This window comes from Neopelma chrysocephalum, unplaced genomic scaffold (genome assembly GCF_003984885.1).
Source record: "Neopelma chrysocephalum unplaced genomic scaffold, ASM398488v2 Primary Assembly neopelma1_68, whole genome shotgun sequence".
In the NCBI taxonomy this organism is placed as follows: domain Eukaryota; kingdom Metazoa; phylum Chordata; class Aves; order Passeriformes; family Pipridae; genus Neopelma; species Neopelma chrysocephalum.
This window is the reverse complement of record NW_020897727.1, coordinates 6,286,170-6,306,876: the sequence shown is the minus strand read 5'-3', so window position 1 is coordinate 6,306,876 and position 20,707 is coordinate 6,286,170. Positions and strand designations below refer to the sequence as shown.

Sequence of the window (20,707 nt, the reverse complement as noted above, 5' to 3'; positions counted from 1 at the left end):
TCTCTTCTCTCCTCTTCTCTCCAGGTCTGAAATGATGCAGCAGAGCCCCACCGGTGCTCGGGACCCTCCACCACCCCGGCCCCGGGGAGCTTCTGCCCCTCTCACGGCCCCGGTGCCCCTCGGTGGAGGACCATGCCCATGACAGAGGGACAGCAGCTTGCAGTGGGACGGGACAACAGGGCTTTCTAGGCTGTCCCCCTCCTCGGTATCATGACTGGAGAGACCCAGCATGTTTACACCATCGGCGATACTGAGGCTGCCCCCAAAGACCCCGACAAGGACTTTGGCTTTGAAGGCTGCGGGGAGAAGGATGGGAGGGTGCTCGGCGGGGAGGGCACATCCCCCTTCCCTGGCCCCAAGGACAAGGAGCCCCACAGCCAGCGGGAAGCCGTGATCCGGCCCCAGCAAGCAGGGAAGATCGACTTCAAATCCCTCCAGTGCAAACCCAAATTTGGCAATGACAGCACTTGGGGGGAGGTCAAGGGCAGCCCCCAGTCCCCACCGGGGAAGGGCCGAGCCCGCGAGCGCAGCCGGCGCTCGGGGAAGGGCGAGCGGGGCCACCACCAGCTCTACCGGCTCAGCATCGCCGGCACCCGGCCAAACCCCACCATCGGCATCGCCTACCCCCAGCAGAAGGTGACCCCCCCAAAGGAGCCGGAGGTGACTCCCCCCGTGGCCGGCAGCTACCGCTTCCATGTGCCCAGCATTCCCCAGCACGAGGCCGAGCTCCGGCAAGAAGAGCTCAGCTTTGGCCGCTGCTTCCCCGATGCCGCCGCCGGCCGTACCTCCGCCAACTATACCTCACAGCCCGGCCCCCCCCTCGGCCCCAAAGGGCAGCCCCCCACTGCCGGCATCCCCCTCAAGAGCCCCGGCACCCATGGGCAGCTACATTACTTAGAGTTTCAGGCAAACAGGACCAAGTCCTGGCCTTCCCCAGAGAAGAGCTTTGCCGGTGCTAGCTACGGGATCACGGTGCAGAAGCCCAGCTCTTTTTCTGAGGGTGGGAAAGCCAGTGTCCACAGTCTGGGGGCTTTGCCATGCCAGTACCCCTTCCAGCTGCTGCACGACTCGGGGAAGGAGCCGTACCACGGTGATGCGGGGAGCCAGGACTACCTGGACATGGGGCTCACCAGCAGCCAGCTGGCACACGGTGCCTTCACCTTCCACTCCTCCTCCAGAGAGTGGCAAGAGGAGACACTGAGCGGTGGCTCCTACGAGAGCGTGTCCCCCGAAGGGAGGCTGTACCTGCCCGTCTCAGCACCACCGCCACCGTTCCTGCACCCGCCGCCACCGCCAGCCCCGCACCACAGCCCGCTGCCCTGCTGCAAAGGCAGGAGCGAGCATCCCACCGACCCCAATGGTGCTCTCTCGTCATCTGGTGCTATTGACCAAAACCCAAGCACTTTCCAAGAAAACCAAGCTGTTTTTCCGTCTAGTTTACACTCGCCTAGTATGCCAAAGCCAGTCGGTAAGAGGCAAGCCTCAGCCAAGGACAGTGTCCCCGGCCCACGGCTGCTGGTCCAGAGCAGCCCTCTGAGAAGGAACATGCCACCAAACTCTCTGTCCCAAGTGCACTTTCAGAGCAAAGCCTATTGCAGTTCCCCCGTGGGCAGCACCAGCGCAGGATCCGTGCCTTTCGAGACAAGCATTCCCACTACGGCACCCACCCACCCCAGGCTTGTGCAAGCTTGGGAAGGTGCCACTAAGGCGTTTTCTCCCATGGACCAGAATTCAGCACCTTATTCAAACCCTGTTGGAAGCCAGTTCTCATTCGAGTGCCAGTCTGGCCCCGAGCAGAGGCAGCACAGGCAGAAAAACGCCAGGATGCCTTGGCAGCAAATACACCTCCCTTCTGCAATGCCCGGTGCAAACAGGCTGGAGCTGTCGAGGCAGATCACCAACCAGAAGCTCCACTTTCCCCTGGGCACATCGGAATGGCAGGGGAGTGGGAAAGCCCAGAAAGGGCCCCCCATAAGTAACTCTCCAGGGTATCATGGCAAAAAGCTCTTATCGGGAGAGAGCCTCGGGGTCCAGAGGGGAGACCCCAGTGTGACGGGCACTTTCTCTTTTGAGAGTGGGAAGGACCCGGGGTCTCCTGCCTGCGACTCAAGAAACAAAGCCGTTTTCTACAGCATGGGTCAAGCAGGTCCTCCTCCTCCCTCAAGAAGCTCGTCGGGCTCAGCACTGGTCCTGCTGCCATCAGCCTTGGTGGCTGCCTCCCCTTGCGAGTCCCCGCTGCCGTCCCCTGTCCCCAACCCCACCTGTGGCAGCACCTGCTCGTCGCTCTCCCCCGTGTCCAGCAGCCCACTCAACCCTGCCTTTGAAGACAGCCAGATGTCTGGAGCGCTGACGCCCTCGCCCTTCTTCCAGCACCCCTGCCACCCCAAGGATTCCAACAAAACCTTCCACCCCTCTGATGTCCTGAGCCCCAACTCACTTCATTACCCCCCCTCAGACTCCATCAAGTCCTTCCACTTCCCTCCTGATGCCCTGAAAGATGACAACCTCCTGAAATGCACCCCGGCGAGCCCATTCCACAAACCCGGTGTGGAGGTGGCCAAAGGATGCTCGGATGGGCTGGATGGGGAGCAGCCTCCACCACCGTACTCCTCCCATCACTTGCTGGCCAGTTCACTCAACAGTGCCAGCCTGGACCAGCTGGACGTGCTCCTGACCTGCAAACAGTGTGACCAGAACTACAGCAACCTCTCATCCTTCCTGCAGCACCGCCAGTTCTGCGCCTCCCATCCCACTCCCCAGGGAGAGGGCAAGGATGCTCCCCGGGCAGCCGAGGGGCAGAAAGCACTTCCCCAAGAGCCTCCCAAGCCCCCCAGCCTGGGGCTCTCTCCAGACCCCCAGGTGCATTTGTTGACATTAAACAAGAGCGATGACTTCTTGCTGGACGGGGAAGGCAAAAGCGAGGGCAAGGAGGATGCTCTGAAGGGCAGCCTCTTCAACGGCCTCACCACCACCTCTCTGCCCCTCACCGCCTCTGACCTGGATATTGATGATGCCAAGCTGGACAGCCTGATCACTGAAGCCCTCAACGGCCTGGGGTACCAGTCAGATAACCCAGAGATCGACAGCAGCTTCATAGATGTGTTTGCCGACGAGGAGCTGACGGGCGTGAAGGCAACCAGCAGTGGGATGTCCCACAAGGCAAAGGAAGCCCTGGCCTCAGAGAGCAAATCAAAGCAGGCAGCAGAGGAGAAGGCAGCAGGACAGCCTAAGGCTAGCTATTCTTATGCAGATGGACGCCCAGCTGGGGAGCAGGGGAAAAGAGGGGCAGGAAAGCAGCACCTTCACAAGGGGAGGGCGGCACGGAGGTTGGCAGCCCAGGAGCCGGATCCTGGGGCAGAAGGAGTGGAGAGGACAGCAAGGCTGCGGGCAGGCAGGAAGAACAGCATCCCACCAGCCACCACCTCCTCCAAGTCCACCTCTAGTCAAAAACATCCCAGAAAACTCAGCCAGGAGCCTCCAGCAAAAAGCGAGGCAGGGCCAGTCATTGCCACCAAGAGCTCCAAGCCACCACGGTTCTCCATGAAGGACATGAAGAAGCGGAAGCCCCGAAGCGGGACGTGGAGCAAGGAGCTCATTCACAAGATCGTGCAGCAGAAGAATAAGCTCCACAAACTGCAGGTGAAGAGCAGCAAGCAGGCCCAGTTCCCTCAGGCCACTGAGAGGCCAATGCCAGCCACCAAGGAGGGCAGGTTGCGGGAGTATGACTACGTGTCCGACTCGGATGAGGATGGAGCAGAGTCCAGCAAGCCCCGGGGGAGGAGGAAGCGTGGCACGAGATTCATCAGGAGGAGCAAATACAGCTTTAGCAAGAAACGCCTGGGGAGAAGTGAGAGAATCAAAGAGAAAGACCCAGCCTGGAACTACAGCCGGAAAAGGGGCAGTCAGAAAAGGGAAGCACAGGGGGATGGGGGGGTTCAAAGACAGGAGGATGCTGAGAAAGAGGATTGTGCTGCCCGAGTCCGAAGACGGAGCAGCCAGTCATCTACCGGCAGCAACCACAGTGGTAGTGAGCCCAGAGAGATGGGCACCAGCCCACCCCGTGCTGAAGGGGCCAGTGAGAAGGGTGGCACTCAGAGGAGAAGGCACTCAGGCAGCCCAGCACATGTGCCAGGGACTCCACTCAGCCTTCCCAAGGACAGGAACTCAAAGGCGAGCCAGAAGAGCAAAGAGGACATTTCCAGGTGGAGCAGGCGGTTTGGCACAGCCAAACCTTTGCTGGCAGGCTCCAGGACACATCTGAGTCCTGAACCAGATGTTGCTGTGATGGACTGTGCAAAGGTGGAGCCATTTTCACAGCCTCAGGAAAGGCAGCTGCCCAGCATGGCCACCCCGGGCAAGAGCCCCATTGGGATCTCCTGTAAGGAAGAGCCCAAAGGAGCAGCAAAGCTCACAGGCGAGGTAGAAGAACCCACCCTGGAGGCTCAGAACTCACCCAGTCTGACCATGGTCAACCAGAGGCATCCATTCACCTCTTTCACAAGTGAAGGGCTGAAGTACCACCCAGAAGAGATAATTGCTCCATCCCACAGCAGCAACAAAGCAAGTCCTGGCCATGTGAGTGCCACCTACTCAGAAGCAGGAATCAAGCACTTGAAGGGACACGGGCTCTGTGACAGCCAGAAGGACTATCCCGCTCCGGCCCCCACGTATGGGGGGGATGCAGTGGGAATGATGCTCAGTGCCAAGGCCAGCAGTGACAATGCATTTTTTGATCCCAAAGGCCTTCCTGGTCACTACAATGACAACCTCTTCCCAAAGCCCCTAACCTTGGGCTCCTCACACATGGACGACATGTACTTGTGTCAGGATGACATCAACACCAGCTCCTTCGAGCAGAAGCACTCCACCATCTCCCCTTATGCTGCAGAAATTCCACAGGGCAAGGTGTCCTCCCCTCTCAGCTTTGATTCTTCTTCGATATTTGGAGAGCTTCCTGTCACCGAGTTTGACCCGCCACTGTACGAGAGCGTTTCTGCCAGCAAGGATGGATATGTGACAACATTCATCTGTCCCGGGAATCCCCCACGCAAGCCATTGCCCTTTGAGCAACCATATCCACCCTTCATGCCAGAGAAGGACTGGTCCCTGATGGAGGAAGTGGCTCCGATGTTGCCAGAGGACATGACTCAGTTCCACAGCCTCTCAGTGGAGAAGCCACTAGCCAAGAAATTCCCCGAGGAAGGACCTGTCCCCACCAGCCAGCTCTCCCTGCCACTGCCGGACAGGATAACGGATTATAACGTGACTTTTATAAACAACATATCAGATGATGAGCTGGAGATCAAGCGATTAGTCACAGAGCTGGAAAGCCAACTGCAAACCAGCAAGTTGGGTAACGAGGCATCCATCAGCCTCCAGAAACCTGAGCAGCACCTGCAAGGACAGGAGGCCAAGAGATTCCCACCACTGCTGGGTGAGCAAGAGGCAGGCCAGGAGAAAGGACTGTTTTTGGCAGATGAGCTGAGCAGATCAAGCCTCTGTGTTGGGGAGAGGCTGGGAGGTGAGAAGCCGGGCATCACAACTGCCCACGAGGACTATGAGAGACCCAGGGAGCCCTGGCCCTGCCCGGTGGAGCTGGGCTCACTGGAGGCCGGGCTGTGTGTTCCAGCCCCACTCACCACAAACCATTTCTGCTCCAAAGACAGCAGTGAGCAGCTCCAGGGAACTGCATCAGCTGAGGAAAGAGATCCCAGAAAGCTGGAAAATGGGTCATCTTCCAAAAGTCTACGAGGCTCAAGCACAACAGACCACACAGAGGTTCCTGTCTACTCAGACCCCGTGACAAAAAGCTCTCCTATTGTCACCGACTCCATGTTCCCAAAGACGGTGGAGGCGGCAGAAGCAGCCAAAGATCCCGTGCCATCCCTGCCATGCCAGCACAGTGCTGAGAGCTTACCTGTGCCAGGGAAAGCAGACACTGATGCTGCAGAACTGGAGAAGTTTGATGCCCATCTTCCAAACCATAAACCTGAATTTGGCTTCCATCAGGGTCCCACCCCAGCCTTGGATCTCGCCTTTTCACCTCACATCAAAGAGGTCCCAGATACAGAAGAAAGAGCCTTAAGCCCCACTGAGTCACCCAAAATGGTGCAAAGTGCCGTGGACTTCAAAGAGGGTGGTAGTGGGTCTGTGTTGGTGGAGGAAACAGAGGAGAGGAAGAGTCCAACCCCTGGACTCAATGACAAAGCCAGCAAGCCAAAAGTGTTGCTGTTTGATATGCTGAGTCTGCCCAAGGAAAGCAACCGTGACTCCCGGGAGATGTTGGCATCTCAGGAGACATCTGCCAACCCTCTGCAGCAGCTCCAGCTCTTTGTTGCCCGAACGGTGAAGAACAATGAAGAGGAGTTGCTGATGCCATGCTTCCCCATGCTGCTGGCTCCCAACCACCCCTCTGCCACTGCCTGCATCCAGCCAGACCAGAAGGAGGAGGGCAGTGATGCCTTGGAAGGGGAAAATCGGACATACTGCCCTGCCCATGGGGAGGGGGTAATCCCCATGGGAAGCAACACAGAAAATATTGCTGCCCCAGGGGCAGAGGCTGTGCTTTTCTCCAGTAGTTGTGAGCAGCTGGAATCATTGGGTGCAATGGGCTCTTTCCATGCAAAACAATCCACATCTGCGGAGCCGGAGCCGCAAAATGATGTAACGGAGCTGCAGCACTTAGCAAATGAACCTGCGGAGCCGAGTGACATTAATATCCCTGCAGATGGTGTTTCCCAAGAGCGTAATGACCTCTCGCCACTCAAAAACACGGCGGTGACCCCACTGCCAGGGCAAGGAAGGAAAGCTGATCAGCTCATGGAAGAGCAGGAGGAAGATAAAAACAACACGACCTTGGCATTTACGAAATATGAGCAATCCCATTTTAGCCGTAGTTTGCTCAAGGAAGAAACACTGGGCAGCACAGTGGGAGAGAGGCTGGAAAGGAATCAGGTGGGCAAGGGGCCACAGCACCTGTGCAGTGCTCCCATGAGTTCCATCAGCCCCCCCGCTCCCTCCGAGGAGGATCTCCACCAGAATCACCACGTGGTGACCGAGACTAAAGCTGGCACAGTGAATGCAAAGGCTCCCAGAGAAGGGGATGGCAAGTCATCCCCCAATGACTGTTATCACACGGGTGAATCTCCAATCAGCCTGCTCTTGCCAACCCAATTTTCTGACCCCAAATGCTTGGAAAGCAGTGGGGCCGAGGGAGGAGAGGTCCCCAGCTTCGTCACTCAACTCTCACATGAGAAGAAATACAGCACCTCCCTGCCTAATGCATCAAGTTCATTAGTCATGAAGAGGTGTCCCCCTGAGGCCAACAGCCATCACATCCATCGCCACACCATGAGTTCAGTAGAGCAAGGGACATGGAAAAAGCCAGCCACCTTTCCTCCCTTGCTGCATCACTGCGGGGCTGTGCCGATGGAAGCAGTTGAGGAACGTCACCATCACCTCCCTGATGGTGTTTTGGGTAACTATGGACCACCTGAAAGAGAAGGGATGGTGAGACCCTGCGCTCTAATGCATGGTGATGGCCTGGTGGGGTCTGCCTTGGAGATGGATGGTCACCAGGAGCCTCATGGAAGGGACTGTTCTCTTCCCTGTTCGCCACCTTTCAACCAAAAGGATGTTGGGAAAGAGGTACCTGAAAATGCCAGTACTGTGTTGTCAAATTTTAAAGAAAACCAACTATGCACCGTCACAGACATGGTCATTAAGTCCACTCCTTCAGAAACCCAAGATCACTCAACCCAGCCCCCAGCAGATCTTCTGCTCATCAGAGAAAGAGAGGTCAACCTGAATCAAGAGAACAAGCTTGAAAGCTGCTCCGATGATGGAAATAAACATCAAAGCGAACAAGAGACTTTGTCCAATGGTTTTGCTGCTCAGGAAGTGACAGCTGCTGTCAGCAGAAGTTTCACAAGGGTTGAAGATCTTGGTCCTGCTGAATTAAATGGTCACAAGTTTTCAGAGGCAGCAGAAGTGAGACTAGGTCTTTCCAAAACCACAGAGAGTGAAGGAAAGAGTTTAAAAGGGGAGAAATCCAAAAGGCATGGGGCTGGAGAAGATGGGTGTTGTGTGTTAAACAGTGTGGACCAAGGAGAGAACAATACACCCAACAGTACTCCAAACCCTTTCCAAAATGAACTTCACAAAGGAAAAAAGGCAAATGGGCTCCCAGTGACCTGTGACCTTTGTTCAGCCACTTTCCGGTCTAAGCCTGGCCTGACCAGACACAAAGCTGTCAAACACCAGGTGAAGAATGGGGGTGTGCCACAGCCCAGCAAGACTCCCAGGTCCCCTTCAATTCCTGCTGACAAGGTATTGAAAACAGCCCAAAAGGTACCCAGGAGGAGCATGAAGGCTTCGGTCAAAGGTAAAACCTCCAGCTCACAGGTGCCGACGACCAGTGTTGAACATGTCCCCAAGAAAATACTCCCAGACCTGGAGAAAGAGCCCAGCACAGAGATGCAAGAGGTGGTCAGCAGAGTGCTCAGTGACCTCAGCGTGATCTCCCTTGAGATGTCCCAGGAACTGCACTGCACGCATGTTTTGCAGAGGGAGATGAAGGCAAAGGGACTGCACTCCGAGATGAGGGGATCAGAAGAGGTGGTGTCTGGGAAGCTGGACTCAGGATGGCAAGTCAGGAAGGAAGAAAAGGGCAGAAGGAGCCAAAGCAAAGATCCTGGAGAGGAGAACGGCAGTTCTGAGAAGCAGCTAAGCAGGAAAGTGAGACGAAGGAAAGCAAAGGTATTTCCCAGCAGAAATGAACCCAATGATCCTTGTGAGCTGGAGAAGAGCATAGGTCCTTCCCCTGCTGTCCTCAGCTCCAGTCTGCCCAGGATCACGGAGGGCTTGCACGAGCCAGGTGGTTGCATCTCCACAGAGGACCAAAACAGGACCCAGCACTCCCAAAAAGCCAAACAGTCCCCTTGTGAGGCCCAGCTTGCAGAAGACCTGGGCAACAGGGGGGCGTCTTCAAAGGAGATGGTCAGCAAGGAGTCAGCAATTGGCACAGTCACCCGCCCTGGGGAGGTGAAAGATCCAAATGGAGTGGAAGATACACAGACTTGCAAAAACTGGGTTAGTGGGTTTGTGAAGCAAGTGACAAAGGGGTTGGGCAAAGTAAGCAAAGAGCAGCATCGTGGTGCTGATGAGGCAGAGGAGATGCATACTGGGACAGGACACAGCCCTGCAGCAGGCAGTGACACTGGGAACTGGAGTGGTGCCCCACAGGGTCCCACAGCTCCTGCTGAAGGGGCTCTGCCACTGGACACACATGATTTGGGAATGACCCAAAAGGTTCCCAGACAAGGCACTCTGCAGACCAGCCCTCCTCCTGCAGAGCCAAAGCAATGGGCGAAGGCAGAGGTGCCCCCAGGCAGAGAGCACTGCATGGAGAACGCGGTCACCTCAGATCTCCAGAGCTTTTTTGACGATGACTCCACATTCTCCCAGTTGTTCCCCCGGGATGACCAGTTTGTCCGGAGGAAGTGCACACGGGTTTATGGGAAGCGTAGCAAGAAACCCAAGCCCATCACCGAAGTCAACCTTCAGGCAGCAGGTGCCATCAACCTCTTCACCATCCAATTGGCTTCTGACCTCAGCGAAACCAGCTCTTTCTGTGTCACCAGGGAGGACCCTTGTGAATACGAGACCATCTCTGTTGACGATGCCTTAATGCTAAACATGTGTCATGGCAGCAAGACGAAGAGCGGGGATGCTGCTCCAAACGGATCTAAAAGCATTGAGCTGAGGTTGGACCACAAGGCGACTGACCAAGGGAAGGAGGACATTGACCTGGAAGACAACATGCTCACCTTCTTGTGCCAAAACAGCCAAGTGGACAATGTCCCCAGCTTGAACATCTGGGGGAGTCTGGAGAAGGAGGGAGAAAGTCTCTCTGCTGAGGACATGTTGGAACCTCTGATGGACCTTGAGGATGAGCACTCGCTCAGAGAAGCGAGCTCCGAGCCCCCCGACCTGGCAGAGGAGCCCTATGATGATAAGGACAATGAGGATTCGGACTCTCCTGAATTTCATACCATTGACATCGAGATGCTGAATGCAAAGCTCAAAATGAGAGACATGTGCTTCTTTGGCCCTTGTGAAGATCTTCCTGGCCATGGGGAGGACAGCACTGTGAGTTTGAAGCCAAAGTCAGGCAAGCACAGGAGCAAGCTGGAAGATGGGAAATTGGGGAAAAACCGCGGTGAGATAACCATCAAGACCAAAGACAAGCAGTACAAATGCAAAGTCTGCTTCCAGTGGTTCCTGACATTGGGGGAGCTGGACTTCCACAAGCTCTCCCACAACCCTTCCCCTCCGCCTACCTGCTACATGTGTGTCCAGCGCAAATTCAGCTCCCGGGAGCAGTTGAGGGACCACCTGAAGGAGAAGCACGCCAAGAACAAAGCTGGGCTGTGGGCATGCGGGATGTGCCTGAAGGAGATCTCCGACGTCTGGATGTACAATGAGCATCTCCGGGAACACGCCACCCAGTTTGCCCGCAAGGGGCAGGCGCAGAAGTCAGTGATGGGCCTGCCAGCCTGCTTTGGTGAGGACAATGCTGCTGTCACCCACTTCCTCAACACCATCATGTATCGGAAGCCCAACAGGTCCTCCCGGCACACCGACCCCAGCAGCAGGCATGCGGTCACCAGAGAGAGCAAGAGCCCCAAGGAGCTGCCTCTCGAGCAGGAGGCCAAGGCAATGAAAGACCCCTTGGAAAGCAACGTCAAGGTGAAGCCACCTGCTCCCAGCTCCTCTAAAGCATCTGCCAGCCCCTCTCCAGAGCACATGGCAAAAAGTGAAGGCACCCCAAAGTCTGTCCCCATGCACCCAGACTGCAAAGATCCTTCCAGGGACTGCCATCACTGTGGCAAGCAGTTTCCCAAGCCCTTCAAGCTCCAGCGGCACTTGGTTGTGCACAGTTTGCAGAAGATTTACTTGTGCCACAGGTGTCCCATGTTCTACCAGGAAACCAAAGAGCTCCGAAACCACCTGAGCCAGGAGCATGGTGTAGTGGAGGAGCAGGAGATCAAGCACACCACCCTGTACACCTGTGAGCTCTGCGCCGACGTCATGCACGTTATCAAGAAGTCCTTCATCTGCAGCATGTGCAACTACACCTTCTCCAAGAAGGAGCAGTACGACCGGCACATGGAGAAGCACCTGGCAGGAAGCAACAAGACTTTCAAGTTCAGAGGGGTCATGAGGCCTGGCACTGCCTCCAGGGAGGGCAGGGAGAAGGAGAAAGAGGACGGATGTCTCCAGGAGGCCATGCCTCCGAGCAAGAAGAGGAAGGTTGCTCACCACAGTAGCTCACTCCCATGCAGGTCACCAGTCCACCTGCACCACACGAGTGACCTTCAGCTGGTAGAGGCTGCAAGCCCCAGTCTGCAGAATCCCACTGACTCCTTCCCAACAGCACCTGGTGATCCAGGAGCACCCCAAACCTCCGTGAAAACAGAAGACCTGGTGGGTGACTTCTCCAACCTCCTGGCAGAGATGGAGAAGTCCCCATTTGACACCCTACCACCACCACCCTGCCTCTCCCCATCTCTGCCTCAAGCTGCCGCAGGCAGCCCGGAGCTCAGCCACATCGCTGGCCTGGCTATCGAGGAGCTGGAGAAAGGAGCGTTTGATGGGAAACCACTTCCTTTCTTGGACTCACCCGAGTTTACCATGGACCTTGCTGGGCTGGCTTGTAACCAGGCCACAGACCAAAAACTCTCTCCTCCACACCTGACCGAGAAACGCGGCTGCGCCGATGCCCATAAAAGAACAGGCAACAAAGATGAATATAGAGCATATGTCGTGGAAAATCCCAGCACAGGCACCAATGCCATGGATGAGATCCCATTTCTCCAGCTTGCCAAGAAGGTCTCAGAGCTTCCTTCCCCTGAGGCAGAGTCTCCACCAGCCAAGGAGACCCTCAGATGGGGCAATGTCAGTTCCAGCGATGTCTCTGCTTGGGAAGGTGCATCTGAGGTCACGTCTCCAGAAGCTGCCCACTACCCCCTGCCCCTGAAGGACAAGACAGCATCACCCACACTCAACAGGTCCACCACAGATTCAGCCCCACCAAAGAAGACCACAGGTAGCCAGCCTGGCAATGAGGCTGCTCTGAGTGTAGGCAGCCCCAGCGGCAGCACCGAGGAGGGTCAACAACCCATCTCCGGAAGGGACAAATCCATGTCTGAGGCTAAGGATGGTATCACCAACACCAAAGACCAAGGTGGTAACCCAGGCAAATCCACCAGCCACCAGCCCAGGTGTGAAATGGCCGCCAACGCCGCAAAGCACAGCCACGTGGAGCCAAGCAAAGCCACCGGCAAGCTTCACCCCAAGAGGAGGAAAGAACACAAATCCTTGAGCCACCGGAGCAGCTCTGGCTCCCGGGAGAACATGGAGGGAGATGGGAAGAAGAAAAAAGCCCGGACGCCATGCCCAGTGAGGAGCGAGAGCACTGTCGAGCTCAAACGCGCCAGCTGGAGCAACACCGAGGCCTCTGCCCTCTCCCCGGGGAGGAGGGAGACGCACTGCAACAAACTGGTACCCAAACCCAAAACGGGCCCCCAGCTGAAGAAGATGGCCCTGGACACTTACAACCAGAAGAAAGGGGAGCTCCGTCACGCCAACGGGGACGTGAAACGCAGGAAGGCCATTCTGGGCAAGAGCCTCCACCAAGTGCTGGCCAAGGGGCCGTCGCCGTCCCCACGCGGCACCTTGCAGAGCCCGCGCACTGCCCGTGGGGCCAAGCCGGCCGGCGCCGCCAGCTACCGCACCGCCGAGTCCCAGAACAACCTGCTCAGCCAACTCTTTGGGCAAAAATTAACTAGCTTCAAAATTCCTTTAAGAAGAGATACTTCAGAATAATTTATGGAAGTGACTTATGGTGATCCTCAGCTGCTTTCATGGGGTTTGCAAGGGAAAAATTATCAAAGCATTAAATTCGTTTGTGTAGCATGATTTCTCTGTCTAGCTTAAATGAACTTGCACTGCAGCCTCTGTGAAATAGTTTGCTTTGTGTCTACTAATCTACTTTAATTCACCTGATTTATCATGCAAATGCTAGAACTTTGATGTTGCTGATGATTTTCATGAACTGAAATTGTAATCGCTTTGGGCAGACTGAATCGTCGAGAGCAATTGCTTTATTGCAGAAGTGCTGAGGTTATAAGGATACTTGCAAATCTCAGACCCTTTTGAGTCTATGTCTGTGTTATCTTTGTACAAAGTACTTGAAGAGATGAACTTCATTCCGTAGACGTCTTATTCAGAAGGTGCAGTACACTGTAGAAAGCAAATTTTATATTTTTTTTTGAAGATTTTGCACAAATAATCCCGTACAATTCATTTAATTGGGAGCTGGCCTAAGAGATGATACAATTAAAAAATTAAATTAAGAACCAAGTGTCCTATATTTTGACAGCCATCCCTAAGGATTTTGTTTCTACATCGTCAAGAGAATAACGAACCAGCTCTGGGGCTCCGGGGCTGTCAGAGCCTTTCAGAGGATGCTGCCACTCTTTGACCACTGTAGACGATGTGACCGGAGAAGAACCGTCACCATGAGCAAACTGCACCTTGACACTTGTGACAAACTCTGATTTTTTAGGGGTTTGGGGGGGGTTTTGTGTGTGTTTGTGTTTTCTTTTTGTTTGGGGGGGGGGGTTTTTGTGCAACGAGAAAACTGTGCCAATTTACCGCACCGAACTGGTACTGTCCAAGTGCCCTCAACGGTATCACTTCTAAAGTATCTTACTGTATTGAGTTAGTGGCTCTATAGGTATCCGCTTTTACTATGCAGTTACTGGTGCTATTCTTCATTTGTAATGTGAATACAGACTTCCTTGATTGAAAAATAAAAGGGAAACTTTAGGAAATAGCCGTTACCTGTTAAAAAAAACGAAGCAGGAAAAGAGACTTTTAAAAAAAAAATTCCAACTTGAGGGAAAAAAAATTCAGCTTTAGGGGGAAAAATATGAATTTAGGGAAAAGAAATTCAACTTTAGGGGAAAACAATCCAACTTAGGGGAAAAAAATCAGCTTTAGGGAACCAAAAATTCAACTTTAGGCAAAAAAATTAGGGAAAAAAAGAATCCCTGTATGCTGGTACTCCATCGTGTTGAAAAGGTTCCGTTACATTAAACGAGCATGTTCTACAACCGAACTTTTGAATCCGGAAAGAAATCTCAGGTGCAAACGAGGACATGGAAAGATATTATTGAAATACTCCCAAGTCAAGGAGGTGAAGTAATGCACTGATGTGATATGAACAGTCAGAGTACTTTGCGTCTGTCCTGCAATGATTTTTTTGTTTTGTTTTAGATTTAAAAGGAAAAAAAAAGAGGCTTTATTCTGTTAATATGTATCTTTACAATTCTTTGTATTGTATAAAAAACTATTGTAGGTAATTTACCTTGGGTGCAATGTGTTCTGTCAAAAGTTTTTATTTTGATATTTTGTCCAGAGAAGCAGAGAAAGAGCAGGAAACCCTGTTTTATGATGTTGTCTGTGTGCTTTTAAAGTGCCTCTTTAATATTGTTAAAATAAAGTATGAGATGAAAATATGGGGTGGTACTGTAAAGTCATACCTGATTAATCTTTTCAAATATATTCCAATATTTTCACAGAAATTCCCTGTCTGTGTGATGTTTGGGGGATCTTCCTCCCTGGAAAATGTCCTCTGTAAAGTGACTGGGGAGGACGTTGTTGCCACTGCCATCACTTCTGAATTGTTTGCAAAGCAGTGGAGCTTCTTTATGGTGAAGATGCTCCTCTTCACACCACACCCTGACTGAGTCCTGCTCATGATATGAGTGTCTTGTCCCGGGGGGGAAAAAAGCCCAACGCGATGGTGATGGTCCAGTTTGGTCATCACCAGCTGGTGGTGGTGATGGCACAGTTTGGTCATTATCCATTTGTGATCATGATGGCGTTGGTGATATTGATGGTGATGATGATGATGGTGCTGGTGTTAGTGATGGTGACGGTGCTGGAGATGTGATGGTAACAGTCCAGTTTGGTCATCACCAATTTGTGATGGTGATGGTGGTGATGTTTGTGATGGTGATGATGGTGATAATGACAACCCAGTTTGCTCATCCCCAGTTTGTGGTGGTGATAATGGTGATGGTGATGGTGATGGTGATGAGATGGTGATGACCTGGTTTGATCATCACCCATTTGTGATGGTGATGTGATGATAGTGACAGTGTTGGTGATGGTGATGATGGTGATGGTGACAGTGCTGGTGATGGTGATGATGGTGATAGTTATGATGGTGATGGTGTTGATAGTGATGGTGACTGCCCAGTTTGTTCATCCCCACTTTGTCCTCAAGCTGACCTCTGCCGGCGCAGCGCCGAGGTCTGGGGGTAGGAGCTGACACAAAGCCGGGTGTATTATATTCTTTAATTACTGTTGCAATCACAACATTGAGATGCTGTCAATGAGAGATAGCTCGGAACCGCCGGCTGGGATCTTCGCCACTCGGGGCTTGTAACTAAAACTGCAGGATTAATTTGATTAATTGATAGAATTATTTTCCAAACTACTCTTTTGTTTATGGAGGCTTAAAATGCTTGCCGCCTGCACCCTCCTGGTGTGTTGCAGAGTGGAGATAAAGTGGCTGAAAATAATTAGTATGGCTTAATTTAGGGAAAAAAATAACCTCAAAAGAATTTTGCGGAAAATTTAAGGCAGCACATTTTACTTTGTTTTGGCAGGAAATATTATGGAGCTGGAAATGGGACTTTTATGTTTTCCCTCTACAATATTTCACCAGGGCAGCAAACCTACGGGGTGGAGGAGGAGTATTTCATGCCTGGTTGTTACCACAGCTCTCCCACACCTCCAGATTCATCACCTGGGCACCTGGAAATGAATCCCCTAGGAGCCATGGGATTGCTGCAGGAATGGGACATATCTCCAGGGTCTTGGGATGGGTGCAGGGATATCATCCCAAAGCAGCACCCACCTTACTGAAGCCCAGGACACGAGTGAGGCTTGCCTTGGGTGCCACTCCCTCTAGAATGCTACTCCCCAGGGAGATGCTTGGATCATCCCCGCAGCTCTGGGGGTTGAAATATTTAATTAATCCCTTTCCTCCCTAAATGTGAGTAGTTTTTTCCTTCCCCATCCTCTCCCTCTGCTCTCAGCCACATTCCCCTCCCGCTGAGCGGGCGACCCCCCCAGTCCATCAGCTCCTCTCAGCTCCCTAAAGCCCCCGGGTTTGCTGAGTCCTGCATTATCCAGCAGCACTTGTCACTTGGAAGATTGCAGGCCCCTGTCAATGTAATTCCAGCAAGGATGCAAAGCTGGGCAGCTTCTCCTGGCTGCAGATTAACTCCCTGCTCAACGGGTGCCAGCAGCACAGGGGGGCACCTATGGGACCCAGCACATCCAGGGATCCCAGCCCTGCACCACACTGGGATGCACCATCCTCAGCCCAAATCTACACCCTCATGGATGGGGATGACTCCACAGACAGCCCCAGAGGGGTTACAGGGTGGGTCATACAGACAGTGCCTGGAATTTTACAGAGGGATTTTTTGGCTTCTTGCCACCACACTATATTTTCCTCAAGCTGTTTGCTCTTCAAGCCCCCCCAAATCCAGCCAGCCTTTCTTCTCAGCCCCACATCCAAGTTTCCGAGCCGGAGGTGCTTTAAGCCTCTCCGTAAAGCCTGGAGGATAACGGGATCCACCATGGTTGTCACACTGCAAGCAGGGGCTGAAGACTTAGAATTTTTTTTCTTGCTTTTGAGTCAAATCTGGCCGTTCCTTGCACAGCAGGAATTTAAACCCCAGCTCCCACCTCCCTCTGGCCGTATGTGTGTGATGGGTCCACACTCACCCAGGGAGTCCTGCATCCCTGAATTGCCTTCAGGCAGGAAAACCCAGAGCCCTGGGGGCTGTGAAGAGTGGGAACAGGAGCACAGCACTGATGCACCCCCCTACAGGGATGCCATCCTGAAGCCCAGTTTCACTGCCCAAGCCCCAGGGATGGGGGGATCGCTCCTTTTGGAGTTAGAGCACTGTCCCTAAAGCAAGAGGTCAGTAAGAGGGAGGGGGAAATAAGCATTGACACATTCCAGCTTTGAATTTGGGGGGTGGGGGCTGCTCATCCCCACATTCCCACTTGGTTTCAGTGGCATCCAACATTGTTTGCACCAGGGGAGGTTTAGGCTGGTTATTAGGGAAAATTTCTTCATGGAAAGGGTTGTCCAGCCCTGGTACAGGAGTCACCCTCCCCAGAAGGATTTAAAAGCCATGCAGATGTGGCACTGGGGTGCATGGTGTAGTGGTGGCCTTGGCAGTGCTGCTAATGGTTGACTCGATGATCTTAGTGGACTTTTCCAACCTAATAAATTCCATGATTATGATTTGTTTTAACCCCAAAACCTTCCATACTGCCACCCCAGCTCCCAGGAGCCCTGAACTCTGCAGCAGCATCTTTGCACAGGGCATGCCCAAGCCGTGCCCAAGTGGTGACGGGACATGCCCAAGGAGTGCCAAAGCCATGCCCAAGCCGTGCTAAGTCATGGAGGGACATGCCTGAGCCATGCTGAGGCTTTGCTCAAGCCATGTCCAAGCCGTGCCCATGCCATGTGCAAGCCATGTCATGTCCATGTCCAAGCCATGCCCAAGCCATGCCCAGGCCACAGAGGACCCCAGGCTGTTGGCAGCTGCCTGGGTCTGAGCCTCAGGTAGGTGAAAAGTGGCACCCAGGGCCAGGTTCTCCTGCCAGCAGGTGGCAGGGCCCCTCCACAGGTGGGGCACTGTGGTGCCAGCCCTCTCTCTTGGGACAAAAAAACATAAAATAGGACATTTTGACCTGGGAAAAGCTGTTTCTGCACCCAGGCAGAGCTGTGTCAGTGGGCAGTGCCAACAGCTGGGACACCCAGACCCCTCAGGGTGTTCAGCACAGCTCCCAACATCACTGCCACCCACCCCTCACCCCTGAAATACGACTGAGGCAGTGCCTTGGCTCTTCCCATTTACATTCCTGCGCCGCCACCTCCTCTCCCCGCGTCTCTAATAATATCAGCCCAGATTAATTGGCACTAATACAAATGTACACAGCTCCATAAAAAGATGTCACCTCGCTCACAATGGGGGAAACGGCTGCTCCCGCATTATCTCTGCTCTGCAGGCGTGTAATTCACTCCTCGGGAAAACACGCTATTTATTCGGTTCCCCTATAACAATCTCTCTGCAAACACAACGGGATCGGGAAGGGAGCAGGGAGACACCCAGCTATGCCACTGTCACCGGCACCAGGACGCTTGTCCCCATGCAGGAGCACCCATGGGTCCCCCCAGGTGATGGGACAGGGGGATGTGGGATTCAGGGACATCGCCACACTGGGGATCCAGCCCTTGGAGGTTGGTTGACGTAACCGCAAATTCTCAGGCCTAGGGGGATCTAAGAGGCTTTGGGATGGTGCCAAAAAGCTAATTAAAAGGACACTGGCAAGGAATGTTCCAGGGGAAGGACTGCAACCTGTTTCCTCCTTGGAGCTGAGCTCTCCTCCCCAGGGAAGGGGCGTAACCCTGTTTCCAGCACCCACTGGCTCCATCAAAGCTTTTTGGGCATCATTTTAGGGGGGGATGCAACCCCCCCAAGGGAGTGACAATGTCCCCTCATTCCCTCAAGGGATGCTGCCACTGCTTCTCCCAGCACAAAGAGCCAGGAATTGCCACCATCCCCCTGCTCCCTCCTGGGGAGCGGAAATTTGGGTGCTTTATTGGTGTTCACTCACCCCCAGCCCCTCAAATCCATGCAATTAACGATGTTGTGTTTAATTAAATGGTTGTCTAGTTATCTTGGCATAAGCAAACACTGCAGGTAAATACCACGGGAGCAGTGCCATGGATGTGCCGGAGGAACCAGGTGGATCTGCAGTGCCCACAGCCCCGAAACACCCAGAGCCGCACCGGGGTGGGCTTGGAGACACGCAAGAGCATCGGAGTAAAATTTGGCCCCCCATCTCCAGCCCCTGCAGGAGTCAGACCCATCACAGCTGACGCAAAGCAGAGCCCACTTGGGCCGGACCTGGCAAATCCGTGGCGGGAAGGGAAAGGCTCTGGAAGCAGAGCTGCCTGCCTGGGGGTGTGATGGTCTCCAGGAAGGCGGCGATTCGAGGCCAAACGAGGTGAAAGGCGCCGTCAGGATCGTTTTGGGGGGTGGTAAGCCAAGGAGGGGGGAGCAGAGCCTTGTCCTCGGCAGCATCTCCCTCCCTCACTGGGCTTTTTTTTTTCTCCCCTGGATCTCTTCTTAATTCCTAACTTAATTTCTTTTGACATCCCCATTGCCGGTTTGACCTCTTTACTGGAATCATGTGCTGCTTAAAACTCATTATCCCACCATTGAAACAGGAAGTTAATTAAAAACCCTTCAAAAAAAGAAAAGGGAAAAGAAAAGCACATCCCATGTCCAGGGAGAGATGGAGAAGGTATACGACCAAGCTGTGCCGTTGTCCCCACAGTCCACCAGCCCCTTCTGCCTCCGTTGATCCAAAAATTACAGGATTAATTGGGGACCACCAGCCTTTACCACTGGAAACATTACACCACAACCACACCCCCCCGAGCCAAAATTGGCCACAGACAAAGGCTGGGTTTGGCAGAAATGGTTGTTTTTCACAGCAAAATATCCTCATCATAGATCCAAAATATAAGCAGCTCCTGTTTAGCCCACATTGAGCCCAAAATTGCTTTATCCTCATGGCCCACATGGCTGGGATGATGCCAAGGGGGATCCCAGCACCCCCACACCATCCCCAGTGTGTCCTGGGGTGTTCCCCCACCCTGAGCCAGGGTCACAGTGACACCGGAAGTCACAAGTGGGAGTTTTTGGGCCACTCATCTAGAAATGAGAGGGATTTTAAGGGGTTGGGATTCCAAAGAGAGGCCTCGGGAACCCCATACAAAGACCCCGAAGGAGGCTTTGAGGATCCTCAAAGAGTGAGTTGGGACCCCAATACAGGGAACTGAGGTTCCAGAAAAGGGGATTGGTGGCCCTGAGGGAGTTTAGGAGCTTCTAGAGGGGCAAAAGGGTGTAAAGGGTGATTGGGACCCCAAAGGGGGATTTGGGGACACCAAAGGAGGGGTTAGGGTCCAAAAGGAGGGGCTTAGGAACCCTAAAGAGGGGGTGGGGACTCCGAGAAGGTATTGAAGTCTCAAAGGAATGGGTTGGGGACCCAAAAGGTGGAGTTGAGAATTCCAAAAGAGGGGCTTAGAGACCCCAAAGGGGGGTTCTGGAGTCTCAAAGAAGTGGGTAGAGGACCCCAAAGGAGGGCTGAAGATCTGAAAGGAGAGGCTTGGAGACACCAAGGGCAGTCTAGAGCCTCAAAAGCGTGGGTTGGAGACCTCAGAGGAGTATTGGGGAACACGGAGGAGGGCCGAGGACCCCAAAGGGGGAGCTGGGGACCCCAAGGAAGGGCATGTAAAACCCAAAGGGGAGGGGTCAGAGCCCCAAAACAGGCCGGTGAGGCCTCATGTGGGGGGCACGGAGACCCCAAATTAGGGCTGGGAACACACGGGAGGGGTTAGGGACGTCAAGGAGGGGGATGTAGAACCGAAAGGGGAGGGGCAAGAGCCCTAAAACAGAAGGGTGTGGCCTCACAGGGGGGGTGTGGAGACCCCACAGCGGGGCTTGGGACACGCGGGAGGCCTTGGGGACCCCGG

At 53.9% G+C, this 20,707-nt stretch overlaps 1 protein-coding gene across 1 annotated transcript; it reads left to right on the top strand.

Moving 5' to 3' along the window:
- The first annotated feature begins 210 nt into the window (after positions 1–210).
- On the top strand, positions 211–12,888 carry ZNF469 (zinc finger protein 469). Its single transcript, XM_027685228.1, has one exon. The coding sequence runs from the start codon at positions 211–213 to the stop codon at positions 12,886–12,888; it is 12,678 nt and encodes a 4,225-aa protein (XP_027541029.1).
- Positions 12,889–20,707: the final 7,819 nt, after the last annotated feature.